Below are 22,899 nucleotides of genomic sequence, written 5' to 3'. Positions count from 1 at the left end.
CTCACCAGAGCACAAAACAAAGGACATTTGCATAACAGCAAAGTTCATCTGCTGAAATTATTACTTGGATCTATGTTGTGTGTTCTCTCTCCCCCACCAAAAGCAAACACTAGGTGATGCTAAACAGTGTAAATTGTTGGAGAAATTTAATTTTACCTACAAATTAAAAGCTATTTTTAAAAGCCTTTGTTAGTTTTAATATGAAGCTGGTCAAAGCAACACACATTTTTGATATAAATATGTGTATAGAATTCCATTCATTAAACACTAATGGGAAATTAATTTTAAGTACATGATATACGATGTTTACTGTATGAACTGAGCAATGTAAAGAATTGCTCTTGATTCAAAATAAAAACAAAACCAAAAACAAAACCCAAGCATAGAGTTAATAATCATTCCAGAAATGACTTTTTTTTCCAATCTTGGGGGAATTTTGTAAAACTTTGGTAGCAGTACCAATCACTATGATGCAACAAAACAAACACAGTCTCTTTACAAAGGCAACACTACATAATGGACATTGTTCTGGATTATTTCGAATAAAAATCTTATAACTAGGCGTTACTGATTGTGGCCGATCTGAAAAAGAATAAGTATTTTCAGGCCGGGCGCGGTGGCTCACGCCTGTAATCCCAGCACTTTGGGAGGCCGAGGCAGGCAGATCACGAGGTCAGGAGATCGAGACCATCCTGGCCAATATGGTGAAACCCCGTCTCTACTAAAAATACAAAAAAAATTAGCCAGGCGTGGTGGCGGGCACCTGTAGTCCCAGCTACTCGGGAGGCTGAGGCAGGAGAATGGCGTGAACCTAGGAGGCGGAGCTTGCAGTGAGCCGAGATTGTGCCACTGCACTCCAGCCTGGGCGACAGAGCAAGACTCCATTTCAAAAAAAAAAAAAAAAAGTATTTTCAGCGGAGGAACTCAGTGCACAATTCTGCTTGATTCAGCATATATAAACAATAATTAAAAGTATCAGCTTGCCTGGCTTTTTCTTCACATTTTTACCCTCTTTTGATTTTGTAATATCATCCATGAATTAAACAATATACATGGCTTGTCAGCCTGCTAGAGAAGTTTAGATTAGCGTGGCTAGAAAGCTGAATCTCATAGGCACTCACCTGAGGCCACAAGGCATTGATAACCCCAAGTCAGGAATCTCAATGTCTCTAAGAAGGTGTCTGAAATATATGAACATTGTACACTAGTAATATTCTAAAAATTCACACTTTTTATTCTCATCTTATAACTAGGAAATAAAAAGTTATCAATAAGGAGAATCAGCAGGAATATTCAACTGAGTCTAGTATTTAATGCTATATACTATTTAAAGAGTATTAAGATAACGTATCTGTCCTTCAGTATTATTGGCTCACATGTTCAGAACGATCATAAGACTTTACCAAAGTAGACGTTCTCGTGATATAGCTTAGCTGGTAAACAGAGGTATATGACAGCTAAACAACGACTTCTCTTTGTAAAATATGAGATTTAAAAGTCCAAATTGCAAATAGAAAATATTTTATATGAAATAACAGAAGGATAGTCATTAATGCATTGGTTAAGAAATTAATTCAACTATTTATCATAGAGGGTTGTCCCAGGTATTAGGATGGATGAAGGAAATTGTCAGTAATATTAACAGCAGTAACAATAATAATTTCAGTTCTATTGACATTTATGGAACATCAGTACATGAGCGAACATCTTTGTAAGTGCCTCTTTTAGGCGATGGGGACACAGAAGAGATCAAGATGAAGTCCCTAGGCTCATGGCGATTACATTTTAGACAGAATGCAAACAAATAACTATGTAATATACCTGGAAGTAATAAGGACTTGGGGGAGAAGAACAAATTGAGTGTAGAGAAATATGGAATGCCAGCTGATAGGGTGGGGGATAATACAAGGAGCAGAGTTGGTATTTCACCTTAGTGTTACTCATTTTGTGCAATGTGGTTTTTTTCTCCATACAATGCCACCTGTAAGAATTGCAGTCCAATAGGGAAATCAAGAGAGACAACAGATACTTAGGCTAACTAGAAAATAAATGCAATGTAACATATTAGTAAGTACTAAAAGAGGTGATATGACTTGGCATAAATATGAGCCTTGAGAAAGGCAAATTGGAGAGCACAGCAGCATAGATGAAATAATATGCTTAAAATCTTATTTGATTACAAGAAAAATAAATATATAATGTCAAAGAGTTGTGTCACCTGAATAAGTGAAAGCCATGCACTTTTATTTAACACTTAATCACCTAAGAAAATGTATTTCATTTTATAAGGTTGGTAAAAATGCTCTACCAAGACCTAAAACAGTTCAATGAAACTATAGACTAATTTCATTTATGAGTACAGATTCAAAATTTCTAAATAAAAGATTACCAAATTGAATTAAGCAGTATATTAAAAGAATGATATACAAGGACAAATTGATTTCATTTTTAAAATGTAAGGATGGTTCAACATCAAAAAATCTATCAACATACGTCTTACATCAACCAATTAAAGTAGAAAGCCCATATGGTTTTTTTTTTTTTTTGATCAATAGATGCAGAAAAAAAGGCATACAATTAAGAAGTTATTTCTAACAAAAAGTCAAAGTAAAATCAGATTAGGAAGAAGGTACTTAAATGGGATAAAGTCAATGTATAAACTGCTGCACTGAAGCCTTGAATTGAGGATTGGTAAGAAATAATATGCATAAATAACTAAGTTGCATGACTATGATACACCAAAAAAAAGAAAAAAACACTTCTTTTATGATAACATCATGAGCCTCTAAACTTTGATGCCCCTGTCCACTTTTTCACAGGTGAAGCGGAATAAAATAGAGTAATCCTGCAGCTGTCAGCTCCTCTTATACAGTAGGGTCCTCACTCAGCTCAGACAGATGAAGCCACCAGCCTTGGCAGGTGCGCCATAAGGATCAGTGTCACCCAGACCACAAACATGTGTAGCTTCCTTCCCTCTGCTATGTACACTTAGGGTCACTCATTTATGGGTTTGATAATAAAGCAAAGTAAAAGAAGTTGAGTCTGAATCATCATCCTCATTGACTTTTAAAGATGGGCCAAGGTTTGATGTCTACTTAAAATAAACCACAGACAAAAAGTATAAAACAGAGGAAATAAAATAATAATGAAAATATATTCACTGAGTTCATGTTATGTTCTAGAAATTGCTTTCATTTAATTCTTACTACAACTGTGTCAGATAGATGCTATCGTTCCCATTTTACAGACAGGAAAACTGAGAATGAGGGATTAAGTAATCTGCATAAGATTACATAAGGAGTAAGAGTTGGAATTCACACCCAGGCAATAGGGTTCTGGAGCCTATGCTCTTCTCTACTTCTTTACACTGCAACAAATGGAAAAAAAGTGCAATATTCCTGGATGGAAGGACTTAACTCCATAACAAGACAATCCTTCCAAAGTCAACATATAAACTGAACATCATTCAAATCAGAATGCCAATGTTTTTTGTTTGTTTTATTTCAAACTGGATAAAATAATTTTTTATTTTTTATTTTACTTTAAGTTCTGGGATACATGTACAGAACGTGCAGGTTTCTTACATAGGTATACATGTGCCATGGTGATTTGCTGCACCCATCAACCCATCATCTAGGTTTTAAGCCCCGCATGCATTAGTTATTTGTCCTAATGCTCTCCCTCCCGTTACCCTCCACCCCTGGACAGGCCCCAGTGTGTGATGTTCCCCTCCCTGAGTCCATGTGTTCTCATTGTTCGACTCCCACTTACGAGTGGGAACATGTGGTGTTTGGAACATGAGGTGTTTGGTTTTCTGTTCCTGTGTTAGTTTACTGAGAATGATGGCTTCATGGATGAAGCTGGATAAAATGATTTTAAAGTATAAATAGAAGACTAAATGATTGAAAATATTATAGAAAATTGTGGAAGAATAGTGAGGTGGTACTTTCTGTAGTATGTAAACTTACTCTAAAGCCATTGAATTATAATAATATGGTATCGGCATAAAAAAAGACAAATGGTCATTGGAACCAACTAGAGAGTTTAGGTATAGATACAAGTGTTTGTTGAAATGACTTATTGTAGGTAGAATCTGCATTTTATTTCATTGGTAAAGAACGGTTTGCTTTAAAAATGATACCAGCCCGACCAACTATCAATGTGTAAAGAAAAAACAGATCCTTTTATCATATCATATTATAAATAAATTCCCATAAATTAAAAATGTTAATGTTAAAAAAGTAAAAATCTTAGAAAAAAAGGAGAATTTCATGTAATCTAAATGTAGGGGAGCACTTTCTAAAGAAAAAAAGAAACTCAGTAGCTTAAAAAAAAACAGATAGATCTATATGTAGCTAGAAATAATCTGATTGATTTTCTAAGGCATAAACTTCCCCCCCCACCAAAAAAAGTTAACATCCAAGAGATAGATTTGGAAAGTACATCTGTAACACATACTACAGACAAATCAATTTCACCTTAATATACATAGGCCTTCTAATAATTTATAATACAAGATACTTTAATAGAAAATAATTTCGGTAAGAGGATATATTAGGTTGGTGCAAAAGTAATTACGGTTTTTACCATTAAAAATAATGACAAAAACCACAATTAATTTTTCATTCATACCTCACGTAAAGTCAAGGGAATGAAAATTAATTAAAGAAACAAGTAATATTAGCAAAAACGAATATCAGTAATTTCAAGAGTTTGTGGAGGCACAGATCACGGATAATTTCATTGTTTGTGATAAAGTGAATTTCCCCAACTTTTTAAGAAAGTAGTATATCAATAATGATTAAAATTAAACATGCATTTTCCTTTTGGCATGGCAATACTTGGTAATCTTTCCAATATGAAATAAACACAAGAGCACATATTGCATACATTTTCAAATATTATTTTTAGCATAAAATAATGTCAGTAGGATTAACAAATAATTTGTTTTCAACCATGAAAGGAATATTATGCAACCGTAAAAAATAATAGGGTGTGTCCATAATCAATTAAGTCTGAAAAGCAAGTTCCAGCATAAGGGGTAGAGAGCTTTTTTTCTGTGAAAAGTTTTTAAAAAATAAAAGAGAAAGAGAGAGAGACCTAGGATATGCAGGAGTATATTTGCTTTGCTTGTACGAGCATACAAAAAGTATGGAAGAATAAACTTCAGACTATTAAGTTTTCACCTGAGTGAAATAAAACAGAGCCACAATTAATGTTTCTTGTATTTATATATTTGTACTCTGTCTGATTGAAAAAATGCAAATAGAATATTTGAAATTAAAAATTAAGATTAATATTTTTAAAGGAAAGGAAGACATTTTGAAAGACAACTTTATTTTTATTTCAACAAATATTTATTGCACATCTTATTCTGTATGAATTTTTCAGGGGAGTCCATCATAAGAGGAATTGCTACACTGTATGGAGTCAAATATTCCCACATGATCTTTCTTTATGGTACATTTTTATCTTCTATTGACAAAATACACTTAGAATTATGCAATCTTATGTCTATACATGATGGCAAGGATTGTCTCATCACATTAGACATGAGGGTTCCAAGGCCTGGAGATGTTAAATGTTTTGCCTAAAGCCACACCGCTTTGAGACATTTATCATCTCTTAGTCCATTCTTAACCCATATATCAATCTTTATAAATGCTCTTATTCATGAAGTTCTTAAAAATAGTTTGATGGAGTTAAAGAAGTGAGGAAGTTGCTTACTATGCTTTTGGGTGTTACTCTTTTCAAGCCTGAAGCCAATCAACTAACCTGCATGTCTAAGTTTCTGCTTAAAATGGGGAACTTTGAAGGTGCCATGATTCTTTTTAGAGAGACTTTTCAGGGATGTAAAAGAGCTGCTAAAAGTCAATCGTTCCTTAAACACTTAACCAGCAATTTAGCTGTCCTATTTTCTGAAGACTTATAATAAACAGAAAAAATGGAAACCTAAATCATTAAGAACCACTCAAATAAAAGAAGTCATTGTGATAGGAAAGCCATCTCTGAAGTAAACATTTTATTTCCAGTGCAAAACTATAATTCTATTTAAAAGTTTTAATGTAATATTATTGTTTTAAAGAACACATTTCTTGCTTATTCAGGCCAATAACATGTTCTTTTGTCTGAATTTTTAGGGATGCAACAATATTTCATAATCTTTCTTATGTACAATGGATATACAAAAGGTCATAGGAAATTAAACAAACTGAAAGTTTTAATCTCATATATTTTGACCACACATACAATAATAAATGTGGTCTTAAGCATAGAAAAGAATAGAATACAATATTTAGTTAACTGGCTCCTTAAAATTCTTGGACATGGGCTGGGCGTGGTGGCTTACGCCCGTAATCCCAGTACTTTGGGAGGCCAAGGCAGGTGGATCACCTGCGGTCAGGAGTTCGAGACCAGACTGGCCAACATGGCAGAACCCCTCTCTACTAAAACTACAAAAATTAGCCGGGTGTGGTAGCACACGTGTATACTCCCAGCCACTCAGGGGGCTGAAGCAGGAGAATCGCTTGACCCCAGAAGGCGGAGGTTGCAGTGGGCTGAAATCGCACCGCTGCACTCCAGGCTGGGTGACAGAGTGAGACGCTGTCTTAAAAAAAAAGAAAAAACTTGGACACATTGATTAATTGATTGATTGATTGATTGAGATGGAGTTTCACTCTTGTTGCCCAGGCTGGAGTTCAATGGTGCAATCTCTGCTCAGTACAGCCTCCGCCTCCCTGGTTCAAGCAATTCTTCTGCCTCAGCCTCCCAGGTAGCTGGGATTACAGGCACCTGCTACCACACCCAGGTGATTTTTGGTATTTTTACACCTTATACAAACATTAATTCAAGATGGATTAAAGACTTAAATGTTAGACCTATAACCATGAAAACCCTAGAAGAAAACCTAGGCAATACCATTCAGGACATAGGCATGGGCAAGGACTAAGTATTCATTGTTTAAAGTGTTGCCAAGCTCTGACCTGAACTCTCAAAGTATTCTGGTCTAAGAGGCAAGAAAGCCGTATTCTTCAGATTAGTCAGGTTGAATTTAGCTGTGATAGGTCTTCTTTTTTTCATTTTTGTTACAAATACCAGGAAGCTCTCTGAGTTTGACCTTGACTCATTTTTCGGGTCCACAGACAGCATTGCACCTCCAAAACAAATAGCATCCTATATCTGTGCTACAACCTTTGCTAGTTTTAGGGTGTTTTTAAAAATATTCCCCACATCCAGGCAAATCCTCTATGTTTATAAGGAACACATCTAAAACTTCTCTTCATCCCAGCCTCTCTTCTTAGAACTCTCCAAAAAGTTTTTTTAAGATTCACAATGATTTCATCCCCTGTAGTATAATTTGGTAGATATTGGCCCATTGTTAATTATAAATTACCAAAGTAATCATCAAGCAATTGTCCAACTAGCATGTGGTGAGAGCCCTTTTGTCACCAATTATTAGTAAGAATACTCTTTAAAAAATCTCAGGTCATAGTCTTCCTGGATGAAACCTTTTCCCTTTGATTTAAGATAGAAAATTATGGTCAGTCCTTCTCCATTTTAATTTCTATATTGCTCCTCTTTGGTTTGCATAGAGGTACAAATGTACATATAAATATGTCACCTTGTAGAAACCTGTCTCTTAAAGTTTCAAAATAACTGTATGCTAGGGAAAAAAATATAATCTAACAAAACATGACTCTAACTACTAACTGAACTCCACCTCTGTGCACATGGTACTAAGTGAATGTACAGTTTATCCCTGCTATGAAGAAGCTTACAGGCTGGGACATGAGATATATATCCTGGCATTTATATAAGGAGCACTAGAAGGTACCAATAAAAGAGATGAAACAGGATAACATGTAAATAAATGATTTTTGTCATGGCCTTTGCACATTTTTTAGGATCTCTTTCCCCATAAGAACATGAGTGTGTTACCACTATGTTCCTGTACAGTTTAGCCAGAAAAGAAAATAAACTTCAGACATTCTAGAATTCTATTACAAAATGTTGTTCTTTCTTCTGATGCTCAAGTCCACATGTTAGCTAAGCACAAACATCTTTGGCTTCCCTTTTTCAAAGCTTTCTATACATTTCTTCTCCCTGAGAAGAGGATGTGCTATTAATGCTTTAATTGCTAAGTTATATATAAATAAGATTCAGGAACTCAATTTTGCATCTTCAGAAAATATGAATAATGATTTCTCTTTCCCTTCCTCCAAGAAAAAGTGACTTATTTGGCAGGCACACTAACAGTGCAAAGAAATGAGTTCTGATGTTTCATTTAATTGAGTTATAAACATGAAAACCATCAAATCCTATGCAACCCTATTGAAGCATGTGGATGTGTGAATTTTCTCCATGTGTTTGCTCTGTGTCCTTCAGAACACCCACAGTGGCGATGAATTGCTAAGGTGTGTATCAGTCTGACAGTCGTAGAAAGTGGCAAGACTGAAAGCCAAACCCAGGAAACAGCATTTCATTTAGCTCCTGGAGTACTGCTAATTGATCTCAAACCCTTCATTACTGTCTAGTCCAAAGGCCTCAGGAGAATGTAGCCATTTAGAAAATGACTTAACTGAAAACAAGAGCAAAATTCTAGGCCTCGTGAACTTCAATTGCTCTATTCCTGTATCTTCACACTGATTCTAAGTTTATCTTTCATTTCAGGTCACTTGGAAACCCCCACTCATCCAGAACGGAGACATACTTAGCTATGAGATTCGCATGCCTGACCCTCACATCACTATAACCAATGTGACTTCCGCAGTGTTAAGTCAAAAAGTTACTCATCTGATTCCTTTCACTAATTATTCTGTCACCATTGTTGCTTGCTCAGGGGGTAATGGGTACCTTGGAGGGTGCACAGAGAGTTTACCTACCTATGTTACCACTCACCCCACCGTACCTCAGAATGTTGGCCCATTGTCTGTGATTCCACTAAGTGAATCATATGTTGTGATTTCTTGGCAACCACCATCCAAGCCAAATGGACCTAATTTGAGGTAAGAGAAGGTGACTATGATTTTTATGTTGCTGTAGTCCTTATCTCTCTGAGAAGTAGGGAAATGAGGGAGGCTTTTATTCCTATATGAACATAGAACTAATTTGGCATTGAATATCCCCTGACTCATAACTTTCATACACTATCATACTGTACACTTCAACTTATTATGGAAACATCAAAGTTTATCAATTTGAAGAACTAAAAACCCTTGAAACCACAATCACTATTCTCTAAGGATTCGCTACATAATCCATCACTTCATTTTCAACATATGCTTTTATTATATGTTGTATGTTCTATATGATACATTTGCACAAATGTACCTCAGAATTCTAAGGCTAACACAGTAATTCTTTGGCATGTTGTTAGCATATGGAAACTTGTGAGGAGTGTGGTCAGGTATCCAGATAAGATGAAAGAAAAGAGCTGTGATTCAGAAATGGTTTTGCAACCACCGAAACTTGATACTTGGCCAAGAATACAAAGTTGATAATATTATCATTGTTTATAAAGTATTGATAGTCATAGGAAACCATTAACTTGATAAGCTTTGTGTATTTCTACTTTGTGCGAAACTGGCAGTAAAGATTTGGCAAATCTAACCTAGAAGAAATCTAAAATGCTATCATTCTGGGAGATAATAGTAAAATGTGAATGTAACTGATTCTTCAAAATATTAAATATATGGAATTTGGTCCAGAAAAAAATGTTCATCTGAAACAAAACCACGTAACTGTAAACTTAAGATGTTATTCTTTATGCTTCCACACATATATCACACGCACATGCCACAAAACAGCCTGAGTTTTGGTAATCTCAATATGAGTTGAGATAATCCTGATGTTCCTGCTTGTCTTTTGCTTTAGATATGAGCTTCTGAGACGTAAAATCCAGCAGCCACTTGCATCAAATCCCCCAGAAGATTTAAATCGGTGGCACAATATTTATTCAGGAACTCAGTGGTTTTATGAAGATAAGGGTCTTAGCAGGTGAGATTACAAAAACTATAAAAACAAATGCTGGCATTTAGTTCTGGGCATGTTGAATAGTTCAAAGTATCTCAGTGTCTTCATTGTGTGAGCGTGTTATCAGTTATGCAATAAAACATGTTTGGTTATTATCTGTGGCATTAATCACCCAGCTGTAACAGTCAGCATGTTTAATGTTTTCCATCTTAACTGCATGCTTAAAATAAGCCTTTTGAAGTTGAACTTGTAGATGTTCAAGCCTTAACCTATTGCCTTTGTCACGGCTCTATCTAGACATAAAACGTTATGGAAGAATTTGGAAATATTGAACACATACAAAATGGGGAAAATTCCTGGGCACTTGCAGAATCCTTGCTATTTCTAGAAATGGCTTATAAATGAATTATAATGACTTATAATTGATTGTAAGTTATTGATTCAGTCCACAAAAAAAAAATTAGTGAATAGGATTGGGACTTGAAAGAATTCAATCTAGAGTTCAAAGACATTCAGTAAAGGCTAATAGGTGACGTTAGAAAAAGGTGCTACATGGGAGAGTTAGGAGATCTGGTTCTGCTTTATCCTGTGCTAGAAAACTAGCTTTGTGACTTTAGGCCACAGAGCTTCACTACTTAAAAATCACTTAACTTCTCTGGGCTTCGTTTTTGTTGTCCATAAAATGAGGTGATTTTGTAGAATTAAATGACTTCTAAATCTTCATGAGTTCAAGCAATGTGATTAAATTTCAGAAAACATGAACGTTATTTTATGAAAACTCCTCGATCATATGTTTCAGTAACTTTTCTATGTGGGTCATTATTCTTCTAGACCCACCACTGGGTAGCTGTAGTCTGAACCCTGTTTACCATTCTAGCCTTGTCTCCCATCCCTTTCTTACCAAGGCTTCTGCATTCCAGCCACATTTGTATTGTATTCAGTACCTCCAACATACAACACTTGCTCCTTCAGCTTTTCCCCATAGTTGCCTTTTCCTGTTGCCTGACTAGATCATCTGCCACGTCTTAGCCTGGAGGTTTCTTCCTCTAGGAGGCCTTTCCTGCCAACACTCTTGCTGGTCTGATTCAGCTCCTCTGTAACATTTCCATAGGACATCCCCTAACATATCACTATTGTCATTGTAGTGTACTGGCCTGACTGCTTGTCTAAACACCACGTTATATTATCAGATCTACCATAAGGCAGGGGTGCGGTCTTCGTGACTGTGTCTTCAGTTCCTAGCATGGTGTCTGGCACATAGCAGCACATAGTGCCCTACACCTGAATACTTAAAAATAGGTTAGCTCAATCAAGAATTAATTCACTTCTCGGCACCTTAGGAATATTAGCTGTAGTGTTCTTCTCTCTGGGGAATGGCAAAACTAAGGAAAATTCTCCTGTCCTCTTAAAAAGTTGTGGTGGGAAAACATCCTAGTTCTTGTAAGATTCTCAGAGAGAGGCATCTCATAAATCTGATCAAGCAACAGAATGAACTATATGAAACTGCCACTTTTATAGGTGAAGATTGGTCAGTTACTAGCAGATCCATGTTGCTTATCCTAAATTATAATGCTCATTATACTATTCTCAACTACTTTTGATTCATTATTTACTTAATTTGGCATCCCTATATGATTATCACTTCAGTAGAATAAATTCATTTATTTTGCTCATTTGTGCTTACTGTGTGCTGAGGCACTGTGATAACGAACAAAAGATAAATACATCTTAGCCCTTGATCTCAAAGAACTCATAATCTAGTGGAGGAACCCTTCCCCCCGCCCCCTCCATAGAGAGTGTGATATAATATATATTTATATATATTATATATAGTATTAATTATATATATAATATATATTTATATATTATATAGTATTAATTATATATAATATATATTTATATATATTATATATAGTATTAATTATATATAATAATCAATATATATTATATATTAATATATTAATATATAATTAATTATAGAAAATAAATATATAAAAAATTAATTATATATATTATTAATTGTATATAATAATATATAATATATAATATATATTATATATTATTATATTATATTATTATATATAATATATAATATATATTATATATTATTATATTATATTATTATATATAATATATATAATATAATCTATATTCTTATATACAATTAATAATATATAATTATATATAATTATATATATAATTAATATATATATAAATTGCTGTCCTCAGAGTTATCTACAAAGTCACCAATTCTGCCTAAAGAAGTCTTTTCAAATAGTAGCTTCTTGTGACCTATGAACTCTTAAGTGCTTCAATATAACTATTTCAAAAAATAAATAGAACTTGACTCTTTAACATTACTGAATCTGAGTTTTAGCCATGAGCTACTCAGCAAAAACAAAGAATAAGTCTCCAAAAGTTAATTTTGTTTCTTTATACAAGAAATGAAACTTATTAAATAATTAGGACCAAGGCCATGAAGTTAGTTATGAATTTTTAGTGATTCCTCTAAGGATTCCTAATGAGAAGTTCAAATCTAAGATTTCAGGAAAAAATAAAGTGAATTTCCACAACTTAAATTGAAACATGAATTGACATAAACACACCCATGACAGCTGCTTCCGGAAGGGAAGTGTGCAGATAACAAAATTGTGTTGAAGGGATATTTTGACTAGTTTCATAATGCCAAATGTCATTTTTTTCCGGTAGTACTTGCACAGATTTTTTTTATTTATTAAAATAACAGCTACAACTTACATAAAGCTTGTAGAAAAAAAAGCATTTCTTCTTAACATTCAGTGTAAATGGCATGAGTCTTTATAAGAATCTCTTTTTCTAGCCCTCTACCCTTTTTAAGTCCATAAAAAGCTAGGAGTCCCTTTAGCCCAAGGGGGAGTGTCTTGCAAATATGAGAGAAAACCAAAACTTGGTCCCCTGGTGGGCATGATATTTTTCTCTTTAAAGGAAGTGATTTTGTTTGGTCAGATGGTGCCACTGGCCACCTTGGCAACACCCGGGGCTCCTTGTTCCTGCTGGTCAGCTAGTGGTCTCTCAAATTGCAGAGGGGGATGAAGCTGAGTGTTCATCATGTGTTGGTTCACACCTGTGTTACAGTTCCTTCATGGCCCTTCCTGTGCCTATATTTGTTTTGCTGATTTATTTGTTTGGCCAGGTATGTTTTCTTGGGTTTTTAATTGAATTCTAATATCCTTGGGAGGATTATGTAATTTCCTATTCTCCCCAGATTCCACCATCCCAATTTCCTTCTTAAGTTAACGTCTGCATAAATAAAAGGAGCACTGAAGTGTTTCTTACCATCTTGACTTGAATATCACCATAGTTACATTTAGAATCAGCTTTTAAATGGCACCTCTCCTGATATAAAAAGTAAAATTAAGATTCACTAGACATCTCTTTATGAATATATTTGTGACAGTAAATATAAGTTGAAGCCAATTTCCTAGTTCAAGTGGTCTATTTTGGCTAAGTATGTGTTTATAATGTATAGAAAAGCACCAATTTAATTTAAAACATCATTATATTTGGAAATTCAGATCATTCTAGTAGTTATTTTTTCTTTTATATCTACATGTACAAAACAGTCTCAAGCCAATTATCCAGATAATTTAATTCTAACAAAAATACTTTTTGCTCTTATGATTATCTTAGGTGAGGAGTAATTTTTGTCTAAATTGCACAGCTAGTTGCCTCATTATTGAATTTTGCTCTGCCTGTGTAGACACGAATTCCGTATAACTACAGGTTTATACTGCTTGTTGGTTTCTAACTTTTCTTCGTTAATAATTCCTTGCAAAGTGACCAAGTTATGGTTGTTGGGGGAACTATAACTTTGGGTTTCCTGACATTTTCATCACTTAGAAAATCTGGTGAACGTGCTGTTATCATCTGAAGCTGCCGATGTGAGTCAGGCAGGGTTTAACAAGAGGGCGGCGACCTCCTTCATTTTAAGCATCAATCTACCCTTACAATTTTCAGCACCTAACAACACTGCCTTGGTTCCTAAGTGATCAGATAAAACTGCTAAGAATACAACGAGCATGTTCTCCTTTTCGTTGTGGATTTAAAGAAGAACAAGTTATAATAAACAATAGGGTTATTTCACTATTATAGAGAAAATATTGACTTGCAGATTATAATTTAGATTTATAAATTAGCTTTCATTAAGTTTATGAAGGAATGTATGTTCTAATTGCTATTCCTTTTAATTATTTATACATTTCTCAGAGTATTTTTTTTTTGCAATGACAATTTGGATGGAGACCTCTATGTGATTCCTCGAGAATCCACTAATTGTATTACATTTAAATTAAAACATTCAGAATTAACACATTTTCGTCTTATTTTTCAAAGAAGGGTAAGACTTAAGATGTAAATGCTTAAGCTAAATATATCATAAATTCTAAGTTTAAATCTTATTGACATATATTTTCATATATATTTTTAAACCTATTAAAATAAAGATGTTTCAAGTCCTAAAAGAGGATGCCATTTCTGTGGGGGATAATATTCAAAAGAACATAACTTTTGTTCCTCTTGTTTGTAATGAGATTAAATATGTATAGATGACATCTTCATCTTTGCTAGTATGAAAGACTGGGTCAGTTCCATGACACTTGTTTCTATAATATAAATAATGTCAGATTGTAGCTATTAAGTGAAGAAGTTAACTTTGTACATAGAAAGGGCAAGTGGAAGGAAAGCTTCTCCCATGACTACTAAGATGAGATAGATCCTGTTAATTTATTCCTTAATATGGGAATGTGAATAAAAATTGAGTCTAAGAATGAAAGCCAACTTCTGTCAACACTAGTATGCCATCTCATAGCCACGCACTTAATTCAAAAGGAGTAAACATGTCTTTCACATTCAAATTAAATTGGTCACAGTGTTTTTCCCATTGGATTTTTTTTTCAATGCCTTACGTGCCCCACACGATGTCCTTTTCTGTGTCATCATATTATGTGTTACCTCCTTGTATTAGCCCATTTTGCAATGCTCTAAATAAACACCTGAGACTGGATAATTTATCAAGAAAAGTTTACTTGGCTCATGGTTCTGCAGGCTGTACAAGAAGCCTGGTGCCAGCGTCTTCCTCTGGTGAAGGCTTCAGGGAGCTTTTACCCGTGGTGGAAGGTGAAAAGGGAGCAGGTATGTCACATGGCAAGAGAGGGAGCAAGAGGGCGCTGGGAGGAATGCCATGCTCTTAAACAACCAGCTCTCCCCTGAGCTAATAGTGTGAGGGCTCACTCACTACCACAGGGATGACAGCAAGCCATTCATAAGGGATTCACCCCCATGATCCAAGCACATCCCATTAGGGCCTACATTCAACATTGGTGATCACATTTCAACATAAGATTTGGAGGGGACAAATATCCAAACTATATCACTCATGAAAAATGAACTTCTAAATCCGGAAGAATGTGTTTTGTCATAGGAGGTTTTTTTCCGCTAGTGTTTTCTTAGAATAAAAAAACAGAAAAACTACTTTCATTGGCTGTATTTCTTTCTCATGTTGATGACAAAGTAGAACAAAGATGGAAATTACTGCAAAATTATCTTAGGTCTGACAATTCTGGTAGTGTAGGTATAGATAGCAACAGAAACATAACAGCTTCAAGTTTCACTCACAATCTAAAATGTCTCATATTAAAAATATTCAAGTGTGATAAACATTACTCTTCAATTTTTGAAGCAAAAATCTTCAATACTATTTTTAAAATCAACAAATAGATTTTTTAAAGTGTCTACCATCAACTGAAAATTTTAATAGCCATAGACTTAAGCAATGGAAACAATATTGCATTTCATTTTTCTTTGTTTGCTATTCCCACAAAAGATTTGAAGATGTAAGGAAAAGTATGATTTATGAGATTTCTCAAATCCATACTTGTGTGATGGTGTACTCAAAAATACTTTGGGTTGTGGCAGAGATGAGGAAGAGTTAGTGAAAGAAGCAACTAAATAACCTGCATTTTCAGAAGCATGATTTATTTTGGTGACAATATTAACACATGAATTCTGTTAGGACATCAATAAAGTTGACACATTTTTAATTCTGACGAAAATAACCCCAGGCATTCTGCAGCTGCCCTGAAGAATTTTGGTTTCCCCCAATATATCAGTCCCTTCCAAGATACAAGCCTTCACATATTTTGCCCTGGACAAATGTCTTCACTGGATAAAATACCACTTCTTATCAAAATCTGCCCCAAATGTTACCTCCTCCATGAAGACTTCCCAGCTGGATATGGTTAAATTAGATGCTTCATCTGATGCGTGTTCAAAGAATAAGGAATAAATGAATAAATTAGATGTTCTCATTTAAAAACATATTTCTGTAAAATTTTATATACACTATGGCTCCAGGTGGACAGATAACGATTTTATTATTTTTAACACCTGGCATATTGGTAATATCCAATAAATATTAAATGAATGAACAAATGAATGAATGAAGTGATGTATCAAATATGAAAAAGCAATATAATTTGTTTTCAATATATTTTTAAAAGCACTTTGCTAAGTTTCAGCAGAGATATTTTTTCTATTGGACAGGTAGATTTTTATCTCACTAACCTAAAAAATTATATAAGTGACCTGAAATTTTTGAGACTGGGTGCTTAAATAACTATGAAACATCTATTCATTCATTTATAAAATTACTATTCAGTAAATAAACAAATTAAAACTGCATCATTTAAACATAATCTAGTTTTCTAATTCATTGGAGTAATAACACCTGAACCTTGAAATGAATATTGTTCCACAAGTAAGATTTTAACACATATTATTTTTTATGAGGAAAATTACCATAGTCATGTCTATACCGTAATAAAGTTTACAATTTGCTGTTTGGGGAGTGGAGGAGGTAGAGACCGGAGGATGGTCTCAAGCAAATGGGGGGAAAACTATTGTAATAGTCCAAGTATTCCTAAATGGACCCAGAAACAATTGGTTTTACTGGCTACATCATAGACTCAATATAAGTATTCACTTACTTTGAATACTTATATTGCAAAAGTTTTTTCCTACAGAGTTTAAAATGGACATTTTTCAAGACATGCCTAGAGAACACACTTTGTATTTAGAGAAGAAATTGATTGATACACATAAGTTTTGTCATAAGTACATGATGTTAATTGATCTAGCATTTTTGTTTTAAAATGTATTCTTTTATCATTTATTAAATGGAATGTCCCATTTAATATCAACAATCAACACGTAAGTCCATTTGAAAAACAATATACATAGAGTGAATGGAAAACCACTTCAAGCCAACTAATACATTCTTTTTTTTATATGAAGTGGTGAAATGTGAATCAATGTATATATGTAGACAAGCCATAGGTATGTATTCTTACTAAATACAGATTGGAATTCAGATGAAATGAAAACAGTATATTTTAGTATTTAAGAGGATTCAGGATCTTGTTTCCTCGGCCGGGCGCGGTGGCTCACGCCTGTACAGAATCCCAGCAGTTTGGGAGGCCGAGGCGGGCGGCTCACAAGGTCAGGAGATGGAGACCATCCTGGCTAACACGATGAAACCCCGTCTCTACTAAAAAAAAAAAAAAAAAAAAAAAAGCTGGGAGTGGTGGCTGACACCTGTAGTCCCAGTTACTCTCAAGGCTGAGGCAGGAGAATGGCGTGAACCCGGGAGGCGGAGTTTGCAGTGAGCTGAGATCGCGCCACTGCACTCCAGCCTGGGCACAGAGCGAGACTCCGTCTCAAAAAAAAAAAAACTTGTTTCCTTAAAAATTTAACTTAACAATGAAAGTTAAAGTACAAAAGACAAATGTACAGCCTCAAATGAAATATCTACTGATTTCTCAATTAAATTTTTAAAAAATGGAAATAGTGTAATATTGGAAATGAATAAACCCTATGTCCAGCTACCCCTATTAACTAGTTGTGCAAACTTACACAAATCCACTTGTTTCTCAGGGTCTCAGGGTTTTTTGTTTAATCTGTATGATGTAGCAGACACTTTATTATTTGTAGCAGATAAACTCTAAAGCCATCTCTTACTCTAAAATTTTAGAACCACCTTGAAAACAGGCATCGCAATTGTGTGTATCTATGTGGCCTGAGTTTTGTAGACGTAAATTGTGTATTTCGCCATAACTAAATTATTGTGAAATCTCTTAAAGTATTATAAAAACTAAAGCCCTATAGAATTTATTTACAATCAACCATTTTAGCGCCACCTGATATTGTTAATTCCACATGTAGGAAAGAACCACAAACATGGTATCACTTTAAATCCATAAAGATTATTAATTGTATAATAGCATAGACATGTGAAAGAAAAATTTACATATTATAGGAGAGGAGGCTAGGTATCCAGACTCTAGCTACATTTCTTTTAAGTCATTTTATGAAGTAAAATATAATTATAAGTATTTTACCCAGGGAGAGAGCTAATGAAGCCAAGGTCGCTGGTTCAATTCCCTTGTGAGCCATTAGCTTCATTTCATTCCATTGTCATAGGCTTGCTACCCTCTTAACCCCGACTCACCATCCTTCATATTCATACTATTGGTTGCAAAGGAAATTTGGCCAGACTGTTTGAATGTGTAAGCAAAAATCTATTCCCTCTGCTAGAAAAATAATGCAAAGTTCAAGCCCTAGTGATATGACATCATCCAAGTATGGACAGAACAGATTATCATTATGATTGTTATTATTACTATTATTATTATCATCACTATTATGTTGGCAGTATAGCATCATGGTTAAAAGAGCAGGCTCTGAAATCAGACTGCCTATATTTGAATCTCAGTCCTCCTACTTATTATCTCAATGACTTGGACAAGTTATTTATCTCTTTGAGCCTTGTTTTTCTTATTTTCAAAATAGGTATTATAATAGCACCTTATAGAGTTTTGTGAGGAATGAATGGGTTAACATCTGTAGAAAATGCCTGACAGCTATTAAGTAACTATTATTATTTTTTAGTTGTCTGGATCATGTGGACTATTCAGCACTTGCTAAAAAGCATATGTATTCATTTTCCAGGGCTGCAGTAACAAAATGTCACATACTGGGTGGCTTAAAACAACAGAAATTTATTCTCTCACAGGTCTGGATATAAGAAGTTGCAAACCAGTTTGTATTCTGGACCAGACTCCCTTCCAAAGCTCTATAGAAGAACCCTTTCTTGCCTCTTCCAACTTCTGGTAGCCCTAGGAAATCCTTGGCTTGTGACAGCATAACTCCAATTTCTGTTTCTGTTTTTACATGGCCATCACCTCCCTGTGTGTATCCATGTGTCTATAAAATTTCTCTCTCTTTTTTCTTCCAAAGACATCAGCATTGAATTTATGGTGCTGCCTAATCCAGTATGACCTCATCTTAACTTGATTACATCTGCAAAAACCCTATCTTCCAATAAGGTCGTGTTCACAGGGACCAGGGGCTTGGGCTTGAAAATATCTTTTTGAAAGATACAGTTCAACCCACTACAGCAGACAAAGCAGAAATAAAAGAGGCAATAAACACCTGAGAAGAGATGGTAAAGCAGGGAGGTGTAGAAGATCTGATACAAGCACATATTTAGGAGAAATAGATAAACAGCCTCAAAAAGTCACTAAGTTTTACCTGTAATTACAATAGAGCAACACCCTTCAATGTGGCTCAGGCAGAAACCTGCAAACATATCTTCGGGCTATGAGTAAGAAACAGGATGAGTCAAGCAGATTTCTCCTACCTAGGTGGCAGTAAAATGCTCTGAGGGTCCTGATATAATTTTGGTCAAATTATTTAACATAATCCTGCAAATGGCACCTACCCACCCATGCCCCACCACCTTTGCATCGTCAAATCAGAGATTGTGACATATTGAGACAAATACTGTGGGCCTTACACTGGAGATGACGTATCCTTGATCATCTAATAAACCCAAATTAGGTAATGATCTGAGGCCGGTGTTTGCCCTGTGTCCTGGATGCCTCTGGGATGGTCATGTGTTGCACTACATGTTTAAGCAAGTATCTCAGTCTAAGCTTTGTCCACTCATAGACTGACTGTGTCTGTTTATAGCATTTCCTTACACATGTTGTTCTGAACCAAACAAAGGAAGCCTGATGGTCTTCTGCCCAAAACTGGTTAAAAAAAATGGTGGCTTTACTCTATCGTCAATTTAATAAATGACTTGGAAAGTCCTCCTCATATCACATCATCATGTCAGTTTTTCCCTTCTGCAAAGTAATATTCAGTTTCCACTGTATTGACTCAAGTAAATATGTTCACACTATGGCAAAATACAGCTCACTGCAGCAAAACTCTCAGCAGGAGAATGTTGTACACTTTGGTCACAGTTACAATTTAATTTAGGGGTTTATCTGTCTGCAGTGAGATTATGGGAAAGAAGCATAGGTATCGGAAGAAAATGCTGATGAGGGATTCTGATATTTGAAAATGGATGAGTTTCCAAAAAGAAGAGCATAAAACTCTCTGGATCAAATTCAGATAGAAAGCTGGCAGGTTGCCTGATTTGTAATTGCATCTTGAATTGAGCCGTAATCCTCACCACTTCTGAAAACAATAAGAAAATGATAAACCACATTTGTTTTCAATAGCAATATTTGTTCAGCATTCCTAATAAAATATTTCCCTGATGCTTTGGTTTATGCTGGCAAGTCACAAAATTAATGATATGTGTTGTGTAAGGAGGGAAAATAAAATAATGTATTTTCTAGGGAGGAAAAGAAAACAGTATTTTGTAGAGGGGTGGAAGGAAATCCTGTATTTTGTGAAGAAAAAAAGAAATTAATTGTTAGCTTTTCTGTAAAGTAGAAATTCATATACTTTTTTTAACAAAACAACATTTTAGGTTTACAACCTATGAATATATGCTCTTCGTACACAACAGTGTGGGTTTTACACTGAGCCGAGAAGTGACTGTGACAACGTTAGCTGGTCTTCCAGAGAGAGGAGCCAATCTCACTGCGAGTGTCCTTAACCACACAGCCATCGACGTGAGGTGGGCTAAACCAAGTAAGTAAGCTTCTCATACCTGTGTTAACACTTTGTGTATTTTTAAAAGCATATTCTTTCTTTCCTATGAACCTCCCCCATGTACACATCATTTTGATAGTGAAGTGTTACTGGTAAATTTTTACCAGTTGCAGATTGACAGGGCTGTCATTGAAAACTTTAGAAGGGCCATTTTTATGAGTACCCAAATAAATTAGAAATGGACACATTAAAACTAAAACCCTGGGGCCCCTGTGCCATTCTTGAGATGCAAACTCTCTCCTACTTTGACATTCTTCTTGGGCCTCCTGCTCTCCCTCTGTCATTTCCTTTGCATGAACAATGTAATTTCTATCATACCAGGCAGTTGTGATAGACACGTCCATGTATTAATTAGATACAGTGTACTATTGTTCACCTTCCTTCAGAGAGCTCTGCCCTAATATCTTGTAACTCGTCGCTCATTAGCAAGAACCGTTTAATTGGATTGCAATAATGGAACAGATTCTTCCCAGTGGATCATCTTCAGACTGGCTATGGACAGAATTCCAGCTTGATCCAGTAAAAGGAAGCCTAGACATCACCACTGGATCCACTTAAATAATGCAGGGTCGACCCTGGACCTGCTGGGAACACTTTTGTAATAGGCATTTGGAAGAGTTCACAGACTAATCTAATCTGTTCCTGCAACGTTAGAAACCACAGTAACTGAAATTTCACAGTTACTTGGTCTGTAGGGTAGTATTAACATGTTAATTTGTTGTGATCTGTTGATTTGTGTCAATCCCTGACGACTATCAGGAAAAAAACCCTGAATCTACCATGAGAATATGTATTAAAATCAGTCTTATAGGTATAACTTGAGATCTGGCAAATAGTTTCATCAAAACTTGTCAGAATAATACCAAATATTGAGAAATACCTGATCAGGAAAGACCCACTTAAAACATTTTATTTATGAAAGAGCACTCTGCTCACTGGGGTAATCATCTATTGATGATATAAAAAGATGAAAAGTCACTACTGGTTGGGCAATGTAACCATGTGATTTTGGTTACACTGGATCAGCCTTGAGTTTGGTTACAGCTTAAGAAGAGAGATGCTCCATTTAGGACACCCGAGTGATATCAATTGTGAATTAAAGCCAGAATTGAGGATATCAATTATAAATTAAATCAGTGGGTTAGGTTTATCTGTGTTTCCACAAAATAATCCATCTTTACAAAAGAAAACTGTCTTTCTCTGGTTTTTATAAGGCTGCAGGTTTCTAATGATCTGTGACACTTGTATTGGGATCTCTTAAACCATTTTAATGGAATAATATAAGTTAATTGATGCTTATGGCTACCCTCTGAAACACCTCTGGGAAAAATACAAAGTTTTTATCTGGGGATGTGTTTTAAGGCATATTTCCATTCATCTCCCTCTTGCTCTCTACTCCACCTCACTAACTGATTCATCTTAAAAGCCTACTCATAAAGGTAGGCTCTCCCCCCCTCATCTGACATTTGAATACTTCTGTTAAGATCCGGCTGGTGAATTTCCACCAATATAGGTCCTTTATGTTATAATTGCATTCCTGAAGTAACTGTGCTTATAAAAACTGACAAACCTAATAGATCTGAAGCAGCTCACTGAAGTTTCATTACCTTGGTAATCTGAACCTCTGACCTTCGGGATGTAGGTAATGCAATCTGCTGTTATTTCCATTCATACCTTGGAAATTTTTCAGATAACTATTTGTGAGCACAAAGGTTAACTCTCAGAAGAGGGTCAGTCTTGCGAAAGCTTGTTGCATTATCATTTTCTTCTTTTGTGCAACTTGCTATCTTAAGTAAATTAACTAGTCGATCCTCTGTGAAAGGTGGCCTATTTTTTGCAATTTTAATTTTAAATTGTTGTCTTGATTGGATAGGAAAAACATGG

General features: G+C 35.1%; 1 protein-coding gene across 1 annotated transcript in view; it reads left to right on the top strand.

The window, feature by feature from the left end:
* Positions 1–22,899, top strand: part of USH2A (usherin) — an 843,890-nt gene that overhangs the window by 578,039 nt on the left and 242,952 nt on the right. The window contains exons 43-45 of the mRNA XM_031015607.3: positions 8,671–9,005; positions 9,874–9,996; positions 20,831–20,994. Of these exons, the coding sequence (XP_030871467.3) occupies positions 8,671–9,005; positions 9,874–9,996; positions 20,831–20,994 (622 nt within the window). The remainder of the gene's footprint in view (positions 1–8,670; positions 9,006–9,873; positions 9,997–20,830; positions 20,995–22,899) is intronic.

Source organism: Gorilla gorilla, chromosome 1 (genome assembly GCF_029281585.2).
Source record: "Gorilla gorilla gorilla isolate KB3781 chromosome 1, NHGRI_mGorGor1-v2.1_pri, whole genome shotgun sequence".
NCBI classification, from domain to species: Eukaryota; Metazoa; Chordata; class Mammalia; order Primates; family Hominidae; genus Gorilla; species Gorilla gorilla.
Note: the sequence above shows the minus strand (reverse complement) of the source record. Positions and strands in the feature narration are given on the sequence as shown.